The sequence below is a fragment of the Mustelus asterias genome, chromosome 18, assembly GCF_964213995.1.
Source record: "Mustelus asterias chromosome 18, sMusAst1.hap1.1, whole genome shotgun sequence".
Lineage (NCBI taxonomy): Eukaryota > Metazoa > Chordata > Chondrichthyes > Carcharhiniformes > Triakidae > Mustelus > Mustelus asterias.
Genome location: NC_135818.1, coordinates 26,973,813 through 26,991,828, shown reverse-complemented (window position 1 = coordinate 26,991,828; position 18,016 = coordinate 26,973,813). Strand labels below are relative to the sequence as shown.

The window sequence follows — 18,016 nt, the reverse complement described above, 5'->3', positions numbered from 1 at the left end:
ATGTGATTAAGCATTTTCTATCACCTGTTATGAAATATTTGGCCTGTTTTAAATGTATTTAATCTTACTCATGGGGTTACAGTTAGTGAAGAAGCTAGATTTCAATCTTGCGGTCCATTGAAATGAAGGAGGGTAACTTGTGGCCCATTCACTCGCCTAGGTTGCCCATCACTGATCTACATGCTCTACGTACAATTGGTCACATCATCTGGAAACATTGCTAGTTTTCACACGCATGCTGCTGACACCCAGCTGTACCTCACCAGCATCTTTCTCAACTGCTTAACTATTGATGAATTATCAGGCCACTTATCTGACATAATATATTTGAGCAGAAATTTTCTCCAGTTAAGTGTTAGGAAGATCAAAGCCATTGTCTTCTGTTCCAAAGTACTGACTCCACCTGTTTCCTGTTGTAAACCAGACTGTATGCTACTTTGGTGTCGTATTTGACCCCAGGATGAGCTCCTGCTATCACAAAAATCGACTATTTTCAGCTCCACAGTATCACTCCGCTCCACCCTTGCTTTAGTTCGTCTGCTGCTGAAACCCATATATCTTTTTTGCCTCTTGACTCAGAATTCTGCTCCTGTCCTCACTCGCACCAAGTCACAGTCACGTGTTACTTGCTGACCTTCATTATCTCCCAGTCCCCCCACCCCCTCCCCCATATTCCTTTAGCCCCAAGAGCTATATCTAATTTCTTCTTGAAATCAGACAACATTTTAGCCTCAACTATTTTCTGTGGTAGTGAGTTCCACATATTCACCATCCTCTCGGTGAAGAAATTTCTCTTCACCTCATTTCTAAAAGGTTTATCCCTTATCCTCAAACTATGACCCCCTAGTTCTGGACTCTCCCGCCATTGTGAACATTCTTTCTGAATCTACCCTGTTAGAATTTTATAAGTTTCTGTGAGATCCCCCCTCACTCTTCTAAACTCCAGTGAATATAACCCTAACCTCTCCTCATATGACAGACCTGCCATCCCAAGAATCGGTCTGGTAAATCTTTGAGTATAGAGATGTAAAACATCCCTATCTCTATACTCAAATCCTCTCGCTATGAAGGCCAACATACCATTTGCCTTCTTTGCTGCCTGATGTACCTGTGTGCTTACTTTCAGCAGCTAAAGTATCCCCAGTTTTCATTGCTCCCTCATTGCTGGTACTTCCACAGCAGCCAAGAGTCTAAGCTCCATAATTTCCTTTACCTCTCTTACTTAATTTAAGACTTAAAATCTAACTCTTAATAAAACTTTTGATCACATGCTCTAATATTACCTTATGTAGCTCAGTGCCAAACCTTTGCTTTCCAAATACTTTGGGGCATTTTATGATATTAAAGATGCTATATAAATACAAGTTGTTATTTGGCTGTTATGATGATGGACATTGAACTTCAGACTGAAGTCTGGTTTCAGCAGAAGATGACTAACTGAATCAATTTGGGTCAAAGCCCCAACAACAATACAAGTTAAAAATAAAAAATTTTCTCTGGCACATTTACAATGTCTTAAATCTGCTGTTTACATTTTTGGAAAAATGCCACAATGAGTCAATGGTGCCTTAACTCTTTACCTACAGTGGACAGGCATGACAAGAATTGTAGGTTACGTAGTGATTTGGATCTCAGTTTCAGCTAAGTTTTGATATTTTGATTGGCAGGGCTGATTTTCAGTGAAAACTTTTTTCTCCCCTCCATGTAAGCTGGCAATATGCAACACCACCACAATTGAGAGAAAAACACTGTAAGAAAAATAACTTAAGAGGACTGGGGGAAAATCAAAAGACAAAGTGTAAACTATCAACTTATTTTCAGATTCTGGTCAGATTGATGTACATGGTTACTAATATTTCATTTTTGTGTCTGTGTGTCGTCATGAGAACCGACAAATTCAGTTCAGCAATTAACTTAGTACCAGCACATTTGTAGACTAAAGCATCTCAGTTTTGTTCTGAATTCACAAACAAATTCACCAGTCGCATGCTGGAAGGAAACAGCAGTTTTCCAACTTGTGAACCATTGTACTATAGCTCCTGCCTGCAGTGAGCTTGCATGACTGGGTTCTTGACTGTCAATTATAACAGTAGCAATATAATCTTAGACAAAAGGAAAATAGTTAGGGGACAAGAGTCAATAATAAAAAAACTTGTCCCAAATCACTTTACTGCCAATGAAGTACTTTTGAAGTGTTTTCACTGTATATTTTAGGAGATGCAGCAGCCAATTTGCACACAGCAAGCTCCTACAAACTAAGGAGGTAAACGTCGAGATACTGATGTTAGTTGACGGATAAATATTGGCCAGGATGCGGGGTAAAACTCCCTTGTTTTTCCTCAAAATTGTGTCACTAGGACCTTTTCACGTTCATCCTGATGGGGCCCCAGTTTAACATCTCATCTGAATGGCAGCCCCTCCAGTAGTGTAGGACACCATCAGTCCGGCACTGGATGTGTGTCAGTCCAGATAATGTGCTGAAATTTCTGGATTGGCGTTCAACCCACAAACCTTTGATTGAGAGGTGAGTGTGTTTCAATTGACCCACTGCTGAATTGCTGATTAATTCGTAAATTAGAATCTTTTAATTAACATCAAAGCATCCACATCTTTATTTCTGTTCAGAGCTTTTGAAAAATCTTGTCAACCATTTTCACTGCGCCCACCCCTCTCAAGTACCATATTTTTAGGGTATTCCACCAAGTCTATATGTTGTATATGAGCACAACAGTCCTTGCTTTAATGCTCTCCAACTCTCGAAGGCTCTGACTCCGGGACATGGTTCTTTTAGATAGTGATCATCCACCACTTGTAGCCACGCTTTCAGTTTTTGTGCTTAGATGGTGAGTGTCAGGTTCTTTGGTAATGGGAACGTCTTCACATTTGATCTTGACCCTGTCCTCCTCCAGTGGTTACCATCCATACTTTCTAGCAGAGGTCACTAAATAATAATCAACATTGGGAGTCTCTGATCCTCTTCCAGGGCACTTTGGAATTTTATACCAACTCTATGCTGATCCGGCTGAGAGTGACTAACTCAGCATAGCTCCATGTTGTTAGACTTTACCAGTTTATATGGCTCAGTTTTACCCGGCCAGTGTATCTCCTTGAATATACTAATGAACAAGCTTGCTCGCTTATGGGTGGCGCAGTGGTTAGCACTGCTGCCTCGCAGCGCCAGGGACCCGGCTTGGGTCACTGTCTGTGGGAAGTCTACACATTCTCCCAGTATCTGCGTGTGTTTCCTCCGGGTGCTCCGGTTTCCTCCCACAGTCTAAAAGACGTGCTGGTTAGGTGCGTTGGCCATGCTAAATTCTCCCTCAATGTACCCAAATAGGCGCCAGAGTGTGGCGACTAAGGGATTTTCACAGCAACTTCACTGCAGTGTTAATGTAAGCCTATTTGTGACACACACACAAATAAAGCTTTTCATTTTAAAATTGCTACTAATGTGTGTAGTTGGTACTAGAAGCAACTACTTTTGAAATTGGAGGTTATCTGAGTTATAAACAGACTGTTACTTCAATTTATGTTAGTTCAACTGGTCATTGTGGTCATTGTAAACTGCTGGAGTCAACCCATAAATTCTGCCCTTGCAAGCATTGGTACATCCTTTAATATGGTTGTGATTTTTATTAAAACAAGTAGAATGCACAGGACTTCATTAGGAAACAAGATGTTCAAACAAATCATTACTATGAATTACGGAGACTCTTTTTTGCCGAGTTCACATTCCACTGTAATGTACATATAGCTACAGTTACCATAAAACATTAGTGAGTTATGAAGGAATCTTGGAAAGCTTGGCGCAGTCTCGGTAACAGTGCTGCATTGTCATGAGGAAAAGGAGCTTCACAATGGTAATGGTTCAGGAGTTGTTCAAACTGAAGCAGGTTAGGGTTTGTTCTCCCTGTATGAGGCAGCAAGTTCATTTACTTTTGTTTTTTAAATCGCCACAGGTTAATAATTTGTATTTATGTAATGACTTTAACATAATATATAAATAGTTAAAAGTGCTCTGTAGGAATGTTCCCATATAAATTTGATGCCCTGCTGCATAAAATTAGGACACATGGCTGAAAAAGTTTGGTCAAAGAGAGAGGTTTTAAGGAACATCTTAAAGGCAGAGAAAGACGTGAAGGAAAAGTTTAGGAAGGGAATTCCAGTGTTGAATGTCTTGGCAGCTGCACAGGAAGCCAGAATTGGATGAGCAGAGATCTGAGGGTTGAGGCAATGCTTCTAATAAGATGTATGTGCATGTAGCTGTGGAACAGTCTGGAAGGTACCGCACTTTTTTTAAAAAGAAGCTGGCTGTTCACTTCAAAATTTTGAAGTGAACTTTCATTTTAGGGAAGCTGCAGTGATCGGAGTTGGAGACCATGGAGTTTTTGAGCATCAGGATTGGAATGTGAAAATCGCAGAGCTGACTGACTGAGAAATGCTGTAGGTCAGCGAGCGCTGGGTGATGAGTAATGTTACCTTTGATTTTTCTGTACTGTGTTGATTGTTGCACTGCATGATTCCGTTAAGATTTGCTATGCAGGTGTGCATATTAAAGGACCACTGCTTGTGTGCAACTTGTTTGTCACCTGTGCAGCACACTATCAGTTTGAACAAGTGGACTTTCAGTCAGCTAGCTTCGAACTGAAACTCTGGCTTTGATTTGTCATATCGCAACAAAATAGGAGAGAACTTCACAGTTCTCTACAGTACCTTAACAATCAACATTTGAGTATTAATTTTACCATGGAGACAGGACAAAACAACTTTCTATACTATTTCTTGGTGTTTTCATCACAAAAACTTAGTGATATAACAATGCATTAAGTCAACCATAGGCCCACTCACCTGAACTACTGATCTTTCCATCATCCATCCAATTAGTTTCTGAAACCCTCATTGGAAAAACCTACACCATCAGTGACAAGAAATACCTACAATAAGCACTTGAGTCTACACTTCAACCCTTCATGCATTACCTAATACTCACTTCATAACAACTAATTTGATTAAGACTGGAGTCCTGTACTTCCATACACAGACTACACAAGTCAACGGACATAGAAGTCAAACAAAAGTCATCTAAGAAGCTCCATTTATTCCTTCATACACACCAAGAGAAGAAACCATCTCAGGATAAACTGGGAATTTACAGTACACTATGCAATTGCAGAATCGTGTATGTTGAGGAAAACAGGCTGCACGGGATTCCAGGAACAACAAATCTGCTTTGGGCACGATGAATGGAACAAGTCTCCAATCATCAGGGGACACGATTGCTTAGTGGTATTATCACTGGACTATTAATCCAGAAACTCAGCTAATGATCTGGGGACCCGGGTTTCAATCCTGCCACGACAAATGGTGGAATTTGAATTCAATAAAAAATATCTGGAATTAAGAATCTACTGATGACCATGAAACCGTTGTTGATTATCGGAAATATCCATCTGGTTCACTAATGTCCTTTAGGGAGGAAATCTGCTGTCCTTACCTGGTCTGGCCTATATGTGACTCCAGAGCCACAGTAATGTGGTTGACTCTCAACTGCTCTAAGGATGGGCAGTAAATGCTGGCTAGCCAGCAATGCCTATGTCCCACGAATGAATTTTAAAAAACACATTCGCATATTAAAATATGCTAGGGTACAGTTAAAAGTCTCACAACACCAGGTTAAAGTCCAACAGGTTTATTTGGAATCACAAACTTTCGGAGCACTGCTTCTTCCTCGGGTGAGTGGAGAGTTGGGTTCACAAACACGGCATATATAGGCAGAGTTGCAATTGCAAGATAATGGTTGGAGTGCAAGTCTTTACAGGTACAGACAATGCGAGTGGAGAGATGGATAATCACAGGTTAGCGAGGTGTGAATTGTCTCAAGCCAGGACAGTTAGTAGGATTTTGCAAGCCCAGGCCAGATGGTGAGGGTTACATGCCGTTGAAGAGTATGTTTATTGGAGGACCCAGGCAATGGCAAAGCAAAGATGTGCCCAGATTGAAAAGGAAGGACTGGCGGTAATCTTCGCAGTCAAAAAATTTCACCAGTATTTATGTGGGCAAAAATTTACGATTGTAACAGATCATAAACGCTTCCCAGGCCTACTGAAGGAAGACAAAGCAGTGCTGCCGATAGCGTCAGCCCGGATCCAGCGTTGGGCATTATTGCTGGCAGCATATTGGTATCAATTGGAGCACCGATCAGGGACTAGAGTGGCAAATGCCGATGCCTTCAGCCGGTTACCGTTACCGGACATCCCACCATTGGTACCCAGAATGGAGGAGACCATGATGACATTAAACTTTATGGATACCCTCCCAGTGGATGCACACAATATACACCAGTGGACCAGAAAGACCCTGTATTGGCGAAGGTAAAGCACCTGGTGCTATCAGGGCAGCTGGAAAGACCGGTCCATCCACAGTTCCACCCATACTGGATCAGAAGGGAGCAGATCACGGTAGAAGACGGGATACTGCTGTGGGGAGCACGGGTCATCGTCCCAAGGCAGGGCCGTCGGGCCATACTGGCCGAACTACACCATGGGCACCCTGGAGTATCAAAAATGAAGATGCTGGCCAGGAGCTACGTCTGGTGGCCAGGTCTGGACGCAGACATAGCGAAACTGATAGGGCAGTGCCAACAGGGGCAGAAGGCACCACCGGTGCACCCGTGGGAATGACCAGGCAGACCATGTTCACGACTCCATGTCAATTTTGCAGGCCCGTTTATGGGGTCCATGTTTCTGGTGATAATAGATGCCCATTCCAAGTGGTTAGATGTCTATAAACTAAACTCGGCAAACACAATGGCAATCATTGAAAACTGCACACCTCATTCGCAACGCATGGGATCCCAGAGTTATTAGTTTCTGATAATGGTTCAGTGTTCACCAGCCTAGAATTCACACAATTTATGAAATCAAATGAGATCCGGCACATCAAGACAGCACCTTATCACCCGGCATCAAATGGGCAAGCGGAGAGAGCAGTCCAGATGTTAAAGGCCGGGTTGAAAAAACAGCCAGCGGCCTCATTAGAGACAAAACTCTCGAGGTGGTTATTTGACTATAGGACCATTCCACATGCCACCACGGGAACTGTGCCAGCAGAGTTACTGATGGGCAGACGGCCCTGCACCAGGCTGAGCCTGTTGTTGCCAAACCTGGGAGGAAAGGTGGAAAGACACCAGGAAGCCCAATGCAGGGGCCATAACAACACTCGCCCAGAAAGGCACTTTGTAGCGGGAGAGAAAGATTGGGTCAGAAATTATGCAAATGGACCCGCCTGGGTAACAGTCGAGTCCAGGACCGGTATCCTACCGAGTACGTGTAGGCGAGGCAGTGGTAAGGAAACACCTGGACCCAGTCCGGGCCTCAAGCTTTCCACCCATTCCAGAGCCGAGTCTGCCCTGCAGCCCTAGGGACGAGCAGAGTCCCCATCGACAAGCCAGTACTGCCTCCCCTGCACCCTTGATGGGGACCTCAGGGTCTGAAATGGACACGGGGTGAAGCTTCAGCGATCTCTCTTACCACCTGAAGTGGACGAGGAACCAGACCTCCGGCATTCGCGGCGGAAGAGACAGGCGCCCAACCGTTACACACCGCCGACATCAGAGGCCGAGTTGGAGGATCCTGACCCGGCACTCAAGCAGAGGCAAAGACCCCCGAGGGAAGCAAACCGAGGGGATTCCTCGGACTTTGTGGGGGAGGAGTGTGATGATTTCAGCCAGGCTAATGAGGTTGGCTTGTTAGTGTATGAACTACCAGATGAGTCCTTGGATAGCACAGTGGTTATCACTGCTGCCTCACATCGTTCGATTCTCGACTTGGGTCACTGTCTGTGCGGTATCTGCACATCCTCCTCGTGTCTGCGTGGGTTTCCTCTGGGTGCTCCGGTTTCTTCCGAAAGACGTGTTGGTTATGTGCATTGGCCATGGTAAGTTCTCCCTCCGTGTACCCGAACAGTTGCTAGAGACTGGCAACTCGGTGATTTTCCCAGTAACCTCATTGCAATGTTAATATAAGTCTACTTGTGCACAAAAAAAGGTACCTGATGAGTCTTAATTGATGGTTAAATCAGGAAGCCTCATGCTCCCTACTTAAAGCAGGTGTGTCAGACTCCCTGCTTGCGTTCAGCAGGGAGCAACTGGAGAGCTGGCTGTGTACACATGTATGGTGTAAATAAAGTAACTTGATGACGAGACTTTCGCCTCCGTGGAGTTATTACAACTTCCAAACTGATTCAGCTGTTTACTTTCTTTTGCCACGAGACATTGAGTTTTACTGTAAATTATCCCACTAGCTTTAAACGAGACAATTTTCCAGTTCCTGTTTCCTCACAAAATTCAAACTGAGATTAAACCTTTCCTACATCCCATGCAGCGAATGCTCTACTTGCAGCACAGGCCTACCTATCATTTACTTCATCTGTCTCTTAGTGAGTTGCAAACTGCACACATCAATTTCAAGCTGCAACTAACTTTTCCAGCAATTGCTGAAATAAATTGAAACCAAAGAATCTCCCTAAGCTTTACCCATAATGACGTAGCCTGCTATGGGATGTCCTCAAATTGACCTTTGAATTAATTAGTCCTCATGCTATTTCCTCTTTGATCCAATGAAGTAAATGGGTTTTACAACCATTCAGGATTCACTGAATGAATGTTTTAAAACTAATTTAGCTCTATCTCCCAAAACAAAACCACCTCTCTTGGATGCCCTTGTTCTTGCTGGCATTGCAATCATTTTTTCTCCAGTTCTTTTATTAAATAAGATCTCCTGCTGTGTTGGGGTTCTATCTCTTCTATTCTGACTTATTAAACAAACATAGATCACCTTTTAAATTGCCATTTCTTGAGATGTCTGGCAATCTGGAAAGTCCAACATTTTAATTACCTTCACAAGATGCTAATATGAACCATGGACTAGATGTTCACAAGAATGCTTTCATGTTTTAAAGCTTTGAAATATGAGTCAGTAATAGAAAATAGAAGCAGATGTAAGGCACTTGGCCCTTCGAGGCTGATCATCCAACTCGATAGCCTGATCCCACCTATCTTTGATCCCCTTCACCCCAAGAGCTATATCTACTTCCTGAAAACATACAATGTTTTGGCCTCGACTATGTGTTAGCGAATTCCACAGGCTGACCATTGTCTGGGTGAAGAAATTTCTCCTCATCTCTGTATCATGACATTTTAAAGGGGAATTGGATAAATATAAAAAGTTACAAGAATGTAATTACAGCAGAACCTACAGGCACAATAACCTTTCTGTGACAGTGATATCATACCTACATTTTTCTTGCAAGAAAAAGTTATTTTTTGTTTATTTCTCTCTAGGAAAGGTTGAAGTTGGTGACGGTTCTTGGTGCTGGGCTTCTGTGTGGCACTGCTCTAGCAGTTATTGTTCCTGAAGGTGTTCACGCACTCTACGAGGATGCTCTGCATGGTAAGGTTTAGTTCCAAAGCCCAGTGCCCTTTAAAATCACTGCAGAGCACAGAATTAAATTAACTAGAAGCTCTATGAACATGAAACCAATGAAGTTTTTTATTTGTAACTGCACTCTCATGACTGATCCATTGCATGTATTACTGACAGGTGGGAGGGGGTCAATTTAAACAGCTCTAATTTCTCTTGTCAGCCATCCGCAGCAGATCTGTTTCCCTCTTTATAAGCGGTGGTGTATTTCCCAACCCTGTGGTTTAGGTGTGATCCAATTTTCTATTAATAACCCTACAGCGAACTTAAGGTAGGATAAACCCCAGCAGTTAGTTTATTTGCACACACTGAAAATGCAAAAAGAGGGTTTGCAACATGCCCCTCATCTTCAGATAGGAAAGAGAGGGATAGAGAAAAGATTTACAAGGTCCCAGTGTCCAGAAACAAAGTCCAATGAGGTATTCTTTCACGGAGGTTGGCGGGCTTGAACCCGATGTTGTAGAATTCCCTTTTCTGGTGGCGTTGACTTCACAAGCTGAAATAGAGGTGAATTGGTCTTTTAGGCGATGGCACAGAACTTCCCACAGAAGCAGGATAGATGGGGCCAGCTGACCAAATTAGGCCAGAGCTCCTTCGGTATGGCCTGCTGGTCAGATGTTAAACAGCAGAGTCATGCAAATCAGCAAGGTAATATTACTTGTTCCATAAGCCAGAGGCCCATGTCACATGACTGCCACCTCTTCAGTCCACCTTTCAGTCCAAAGTTGTGCGGGCTAGGTTGATTGGACATTCTAAATTGCCCCTTACTGTCCCGGGATGCATAGGTTAGTGGGTAAATATGTAGGGATATGTGGATAGGGCCTGGGTGGGATTGTGATTGGTGCAGACTCGATGGGCCGAATGGCCTCTTTCTGCACTGTAGGATTCTATGAACTTCTTCACCATCTCTGATAAGAGGTGTGTATCCATTTCCTGGATTCCAAAGAATCCTAGCCAAGATTGTGGATCTTTGTCTTTTCAGAAACAATCTCCTTCTGGCCAGCCTGTATTATTAAATGCAGATTGTCTTAGTAAACCTCTTTTTGAAATTGTGCTGTACAGTCCACAGAGGGTTGTTAGTGGCTCCTCTGATATAACGAGATGAGTTTTCCTAAAACAGCCAAGTGGCTTCTTTTATTCAAGGGTCACATAGTTTTAGCCATTTTAAATGTCTTTGTTTAGTTTTTAAAATTTTAGAAATAGTGATATTTATAAACATTTTAAAATCCACAAAGAACAATACAGCACAGGAACATGCCCTTGGGCCCTCCAAGCCCACGCCGCTCCCTGGTCCAAACAATGTGAGCTCTTAGCCCCTCACATACCAGAGTGTAGGTGGCTAATTTATTAGGTTAAAAAGGTCATCAGAATTATTAAGGGTGAATTTAGACCATCCAAAGTCCAATTTTCTGAATTATTTTGGCACAGTACAGAGATTGAGATTGATTGTGTTGTTCAGATGACTTGGTGTAAGAGAACAATGGATAAGTGGACCATGACATAAATCTAATTCAGTTAATGTTTAAAGTCAGAACACTTTGTGCTTTGTTTTTACATTATGCTTTGTTTTTATTAATCCCCTTGGAAAAGTGGAGTTGATTGGAGCTCAAGTATTTCTCATCTGTATGGGTGAAGAAGTTATGATATGCCAATTGAGTGCCGTCATTTATAGGAGAGTGCAATTACAAGTGATACATTCACATAGGCAATTTCCATTTTTAAATTGGACATAGGTTTGACCATTATAAATTTCTGACACAAATATATGCCTGGAATATGGGAGCAGGAGTAGGCCATTTAGTCTGTCGAGCCTTCCGTCCTATTCAATTAGATTGAGACTGATCATCTATCTCATGGTATCCCCATATCCCTCGATGTCATTTGTATCCAGAAATCTGTCGATTTGTCTTGAACATGCTCAATGATTAAGCTTGCACAACACTCTGGGGTACATAATTCCAGACGTTCCCCCTCATCTCAGTCCTAAAAGGCCTTCCTCTTATTCTGAGACACTCACCTGGTTCTAGACTTACCATGATGTGGAGATGCCGGCGTTGGACTGGGGTAAACACAGTAAGAAGTTTAACAACACCAGGTTAAAGTCCAACAGGTTTATTTGGTAGCAAAAGCCACACAAGCTTTTGGAGCTCCAAGCCCCTTCTTCAGGTGAGTGGGAATTCTGTTCACAAACAGGGCATATAAAGACAGAGACTCAATTTACATGAATAATGGTTGGAATGCGCATACTTACAGCTAATCAAGTCTTTAAGAAACAAAACAATGTGAGTGGAGAGAGCATCAAGACAGGCTAAAAAGATGTGTATTGTCTCCAGACAAGACAGCCAGTGAAACTCTGCAGGTCCAGGCAACTGTGGGGGTTACAGATAGTGTGACATGAACCCAATATCCCGGTTGAGGCTGTCCTCGTGTGTGCGGAACTTGGCTATCAGTTTCTGCTCAGCGACTCTGCGCCGTTGTGTGTCGCGAAGGCCGCCTTGGAGAACGCTTACCCGAATATCAGAGGCTGAATGCCCGTGACCGCTGAAGTGCTCCCCAACAGGAAGAGAACAGTCTTGCCTGGTGATTGTCGAGCGTCTGCATAGTTTCCCCAATGTACCATGCCTCGGGACATCCTTTCCTGCAGCGTATCAGGTAGACAACGTTGGCCGAGTTGCAAGAGTATGTATCTCCTCCAGGAGCCTTCAACATGTCATTGATGAAGACGAACATCTCGCCAAGGCCATCCCCACACCCCCACTTCTTGCCTTCAAACAACCGCACAACCTCAAACAGACCATTGTCCGCAGCAAACTATCCAGCCTTCAGGAGAACAGTGACCACGACACCACATAACCCTGCCACAGCAACCTCTGCAAAATGTGCCGGATCATCGACACAGATGCCATCATCTTACGTGAGAACACCATCCACCAGGTACACGGTACATACTCTTGCAACTCGGCCAACGTTGTCTACCTGATACACTGCAGGAAAGGATGTCCCGAGGCATGGTACATTGGGGAAACTATGCAGACGCTGCGACAATGGATGAATGAACACCGCTCGACAATCACCAGGCAAGACTGTTCTCTTCCTGTTGGGGAGCACTTCAGCGGTCACGGGCATTTAGCCTCTGATATTCGGGTAAGCGTTCTCCAAGGCGGCCTTCGCGACACTCGACGGCGCAGAGTCGCTGAGCAGAAACTAATAGCCAAGTTCCGCACACACGAGGACGGCCTCATCCGGGATATTGGGTTCATGTCACACTATCTGTAACCCCCACAGTTGCCTGGACCTGCCGAGTTTCACTGGCCGTCTTGTCTGGAGACAAAACACATCTTTTTAGCCTGTCCTGATGCTCTCTCCACTCACATTGTTTTGTTTCTTAAAGATTTGATTAGCTGTAAGTATTCGCATTCCAACCATTATTCATGTAAATTGAGTCTGTGTCTTTATATGCCCTGTTTGTGAACAGAATTCCCACTCACCTGAAGAAGGGGCTTGGAGCTCCGAAAGCTTGTGTGGCTTTTGCTACCAAATAAACCTGTTGGACTTTAACCTGGTGTTGTTAAACTTCTTACTGTCTAGACTTACCAGCCAGGGGAAACACTCTATCCACATCTACCTTCTATGATTCTATGATACCCTTGTAAGAATTTTGTAAGTTCCAATTAGATCACCTCGCATTCTTGAAAACGCTAGAGAATACGGACCCAGGTTTCTCAATCTCTCCTTGTAAATGTGGCAGTAGAGAGCTAGATCATGTTCAGGGGAAGAATTAACATATTAATAGACTTTTATTTTTGCAATGGCATGTGGCAGATCTTGCCGATTTTTCAAAAGGATCAAAATCTCAATCATAGAAGTATCAACATTGCCCAGGGAAATACTTTCAAAATAATCTTCTTGATTGTCCCTAGCTTTATTTTCACTTCTGTAATCTAATTTGGGGGTCACAAACAGGCAAGACTCCACAGTAGGTTTGTTCAAACCCTTTGTTGAAATCATAGTCTGTGTATCTTGCTTTCTTCTCTTACTCTCCTGAAGGTACTGACCTGTGCAGTTCACCATTCAGGACCTCATCCAAATGGCCTGAGCAGTTAGGGTTGGCAGACTATTTACTGGGGATTGGAACTCATCAGAACTAAGCCACATACTGTCCTGAAAATCATTGGATAGTTATCAAACATGGGAGCCCAGTTTCATTTTACTCTTCTGCCCCCAACTCCTCAAGGTGCATGAGATCAGATGTATCTTATGTAACCCAGAGGGTTGTCCCATCAAGATAGACAAAATAGTCTGGGTCTGAATTTCTTGGAGTTTAGAAGATTGAGGGATGACCTTATTCAAACATATAAGATCCTGAGGGAGCTTGACAGGGTGGATGGTGAAATATTTCACTAATGGAAGAGTTCTGAATAAGATAGCTACAAGATAAAGGACTAATCATTTAAAACTGAGGTGCGTAGAGATTTCTTCTGAGGATGGTGAATCTCTGGAATTCTCTGCCCCAAAGGATAGTGGAGGTTGGATCATTAGAAGTATTCAAGTGGTGGAAAATATTTGATAGATCAAGGAATAGATGGGGAAATGGCACAGAAAAGGAACTGAGGCTGGCATAGATCAACGATGATTGTATTAAACGGGGCAGTTTGAAGGCTTTAGTGGCTTACTCCTGCTTCTATTTCTTGTACTCTTCACTTGTGCATCAACTCTTTCATGACACATGCTGAGACCCTTGAAACATTTTCATGGAATTGTAGAAATGTACAGTAACCATTTGACCCATCGTACCTTTGCTGGTTCTTTGAAAGCGTAATTGTGTTTTTTGTCCTTAACCCTGTAAGCACCTGTCCAACTCCTTTAAATTACTTCTGGAATCCACCACCTTTAATTTCTCCATATCTCCCCTCACAATGTTTTTCTAGTGAATTTAAATCTATGACCTATGGTTATTGACTCACCAGGGACTAGTTTTTCACTCTTTTCTTTATTGAAACCTCTCATCATCTTGCAAACCTCATATTGAATAATATGGGTTCAAAAGCTTGCTGGATAACGCGTCTGATTACGGATCAGAAGATTCCAGGTTCGACTCTCGGCTGGCTCGGTGTAAATTTCTTAATCATAATTCACGGGGCAACACTGTGACACGGTGGTTAGCACTGCTGCCTCATAGTGCCAGGGACCTGGGTTCTATTCCCGGCTTGGGTCCTGTTTGTGTGGAGTTTGCACATTCTCCCTGTGTCTGCGTGGGTTTCCTCCAGGTGCTCCAGTTTCCTCCCACTGTCAAAAGATGTGTGGGTTAGGTGGATTGGCCAAGCTGAATTGTCCCTTAGTGTCAGGGCGACTAGCCAGGGTAAGTGCATGGGGTTATGCGGATAGGGCCTGGGTGGGATTGTGGTCAGTGCAGACTCAATGGGCCGAATGACCTCCTCCTGCACTGTAGAATTCTATAATTCTAGATCACCTATTAAACTTCAGTGCTCTAAGGAAAACAAACTTTCCCAACAAAAACAGAAAATGCTGAAAAATCTCAGCATCTTGCTGTCACACCTGAGATTTTCCAGCATTTTCTGTTTTTGTTTCAGATTCCAGCATCCGCAGTAATTTGTTTTTACCTTACTTTCCCAACGTCTCTTCATAACTCTGAAGGCCCACCTCTCCCCTCACATCCTAGTACTGCCTTGTACCCTTTCTGAGGCCTTTACATTTTTCCTGAAGATTCTTAATTAACAAGGGAATAAAAGGTTATTGTGAGTAGGCAGAAAATGGGATTGAAGTTACAAACAGATCAGCCATGGTCTTATTGAATGGCGGAGTAGCCTTGAAATGCTGAGTGGCACCTGCGCCTAATTCATATGATCGTATGTAAAGCATGCAATTGTAACAGAATTCCAACACTAACAATGCCCTGGGATTGGCACAAAAACCCGATCACGGGACTGAGGAGTCCTGGGACAGGGAGAGGTCCCAGGGAGAGACTGGGAAAAGAGAGACTCCAAGCAGTAAAAGTGCTATGATTGGGAGGCTCCAACTAGTGGGAGTTTGGGAGAAACCCTGGAGAATGAAAAGACAGTGGAAGGTTGGTGGCTGTGCTACACTCGTTGGGGCAGAGATAACCCTTTGGAGAAATGGTGCTCTGCTCAGTATGGCTGAAGATCTGGCTTTGTGCCTGTGAGTCAGTGTTGGAGCGCAGATTTGGGAATCCAGGGCAACAGTCTCAGGAAAACTAGGTCGAAACCTTGAAAGGTGAACAGTTGTTGAGGCTATTCTAGTCAGAACAGCTTTGAGGGAATTCAGAGACCTGATCTTCAAAAGTGAAATGTTTAGAATCCCTTGTGAGGGAGATGAGAGTTTCAGCGAGATTGGTTGAAACGGATTGAAATCTGAGTAAACAGATTTACTGACAGCTGGGTGGGTTGCTGAGAAATCCATATAATCTGTCTTGGTCACATCTGCCACTTATTGTCCAGTGTAGTGTGCTTAACCACAGTTTCCCTGTTAATTCATATGTACCTCATATTGATTGAGTTAAGAGAGATGAATTGTTTTACTTTCTGACTGTGCACAGTAAAGTTAACAAAACTAGAATTTTGTGGCTTTATTCTCTTAGCAAATAGCTGGGATCTCAAACTTTATCCACTTTAAACAAAATGTTATTGGCACCTAGCCAGATCAAAACATAAATTTTGGGGTCTGGTCTCCGATCATAATAGTGTATACTGATTAACTCGATTAATCTTCTGTTGTCTCATCAAATAATTTAATTGAACTAGTTGGATAGGATATTAGGATGTAGATAGGCTGGAAATTGGGCAGGGATCCTGGATTCAGGATTCAATCCTGGACCGGGGAGCGGCGCGGGCTTGGAGGGCCGAAGGGCCTGTTCCTGTGCTGTATTGTTCTTTGTTTGTTCTAGTTGTACACCATTTGTCCATCATATATCTATGCTGGCACTCTTTGATTTACGCATACTTTTCTAAGTAACAACCTGCCATGATGTTAGGCTGACTGGCCTGTAGTTTTGTGGTTTATCTCCCTCCCCATTCTTGAATATTGGTATAACATTTAGCAACCCTTCAATCCTGCAGCACTACTCTGTATCTAGTGTGGATTAAAAGAACGTGACCAATGCCTCTACTGCTTCTACATTATTTTTTCAGTAACCATGGATGTATTCCATCCAAACCAGGCGATCTGCAAACTTTCAGTAATTTTGATCCGTTTAATACATCTCTATCTGTTACTTTCCTGCCTATAGCTTCCCTCTCCCTTTTAATTTAACCTTTGTATCATTGTGAATGTTTTATGAAGATGATACAATACAAAGTACACATTTAATACTTCAGCCATACCTCTGCCCCTACATGAAGATTTCCGTTTGGCTCTTTAATAGGCCCAACTCTCCACCTAGCTAACTTTCTGCTCTGATATGAAACAATGGAGCTTATTTAATAGCGGAACCATGGGAGACTTCACCCATTTTAGAAGGCATATGGCATGCTTGCCTTTATAGGACGGGGCATAGAGTATAAAGGTTGGGGTCTGATGTTGCAGTTGTATAGAACGTTGGTTCGGCCGCATTTGGAATACTGCGTCCAGTTCTGGTCGCCGCACTACCAGAAGGACATGGAGGCTTTAGAGAGAGTGCAGAGGAGGTTTACCAGGATGTTGCTTGGTATGGAGGGGCTTAGTTATGAGGAGAGATTGGGTAAACTTGGGTTGTTCTCACTGGAAAGACGGAGGATGAGGGGAGACCTAATAGAGGTGTATAAAATTATGAAAGGCATAGATAGGGTGAACGGTGGGAAGCTTTTTCCCAGGTTGGTGGTGACGTTCATGAGGGGTCATAGGTTCAAGGTGACGGGGGGGAAGTTTAACACAGATATCAGAAGGACATATTTTACACAGAGGGTGGTGGGGACCTGGAATGCGCTGCTGGGCAAGGTGGTTGAGGCGGGCACACTGGGAACGTTTAAGACTTATCAAGATAGCCACATGAACAGAGTAGGAATGGAGGGATACAAAAGAATGGTCTAGTTTTGGACCAGGGAGCGGTGCGGGCTTGGAGAGCTGAAGGGCCTGTTCCTGTGCTGTATTGTTCTTTGTTCTTTGTTATATAGTTTTAGTTCACCGATCAAAATTACAAATCTTTAAGCGAGTGCAGCAAAGTTGCCAGGTAAGGCATGAAGAAGAATCATTCTTGATAAAACAACTATTTTGATCAGGATAAAGGTTGAAACTTTCTATTGCCATTGAATTGTCTACAGGTATTTTTTCATGTTGCACTGCCTGCTATATCAGTCATGTTTTTGTTTAATCCCTCATGGAATATGAGCATCACTGGCAAGGCCAACATTTGTTGCCAACCCTAAATTGATCTTGAGAAGGTGGTGGTAGTGAGGTGCCTTAAACCGCTGCAGTCCTCCATCTGGTGTAGGTACACCCACAGTGTTTTAGGAAAGAAATATAAATGGACCAAAGTGTAATTGACTAAACTAGTTTCCGCAGCATCTGAAAATAGGACCTATGTT

General features: G+C 43.2%; 1 protein-coding gene across 1 annotated transcript in view; it reads left to right on the top strand.

Annotated features, from left to right (window-relative positions):
• slc39a9 (solute carrier family 39 member 9) overlaps positions 1-18,016 on the top strand; it is a 53,485-nt gene that overhangs the window by 20,706 nt on the left and 14,763 nt on the right. Inside the window, exon 2 of the mRNA XM_078233628.1 lies at positions 9,341-9,449. Coding sequence (XP_078089754.1) covers positions 9,341-9,449 — 109 coding nt within the window. The remainder of the gene's footprint in view (positions 1-9,340; positions 9,450-18,016) is intronic.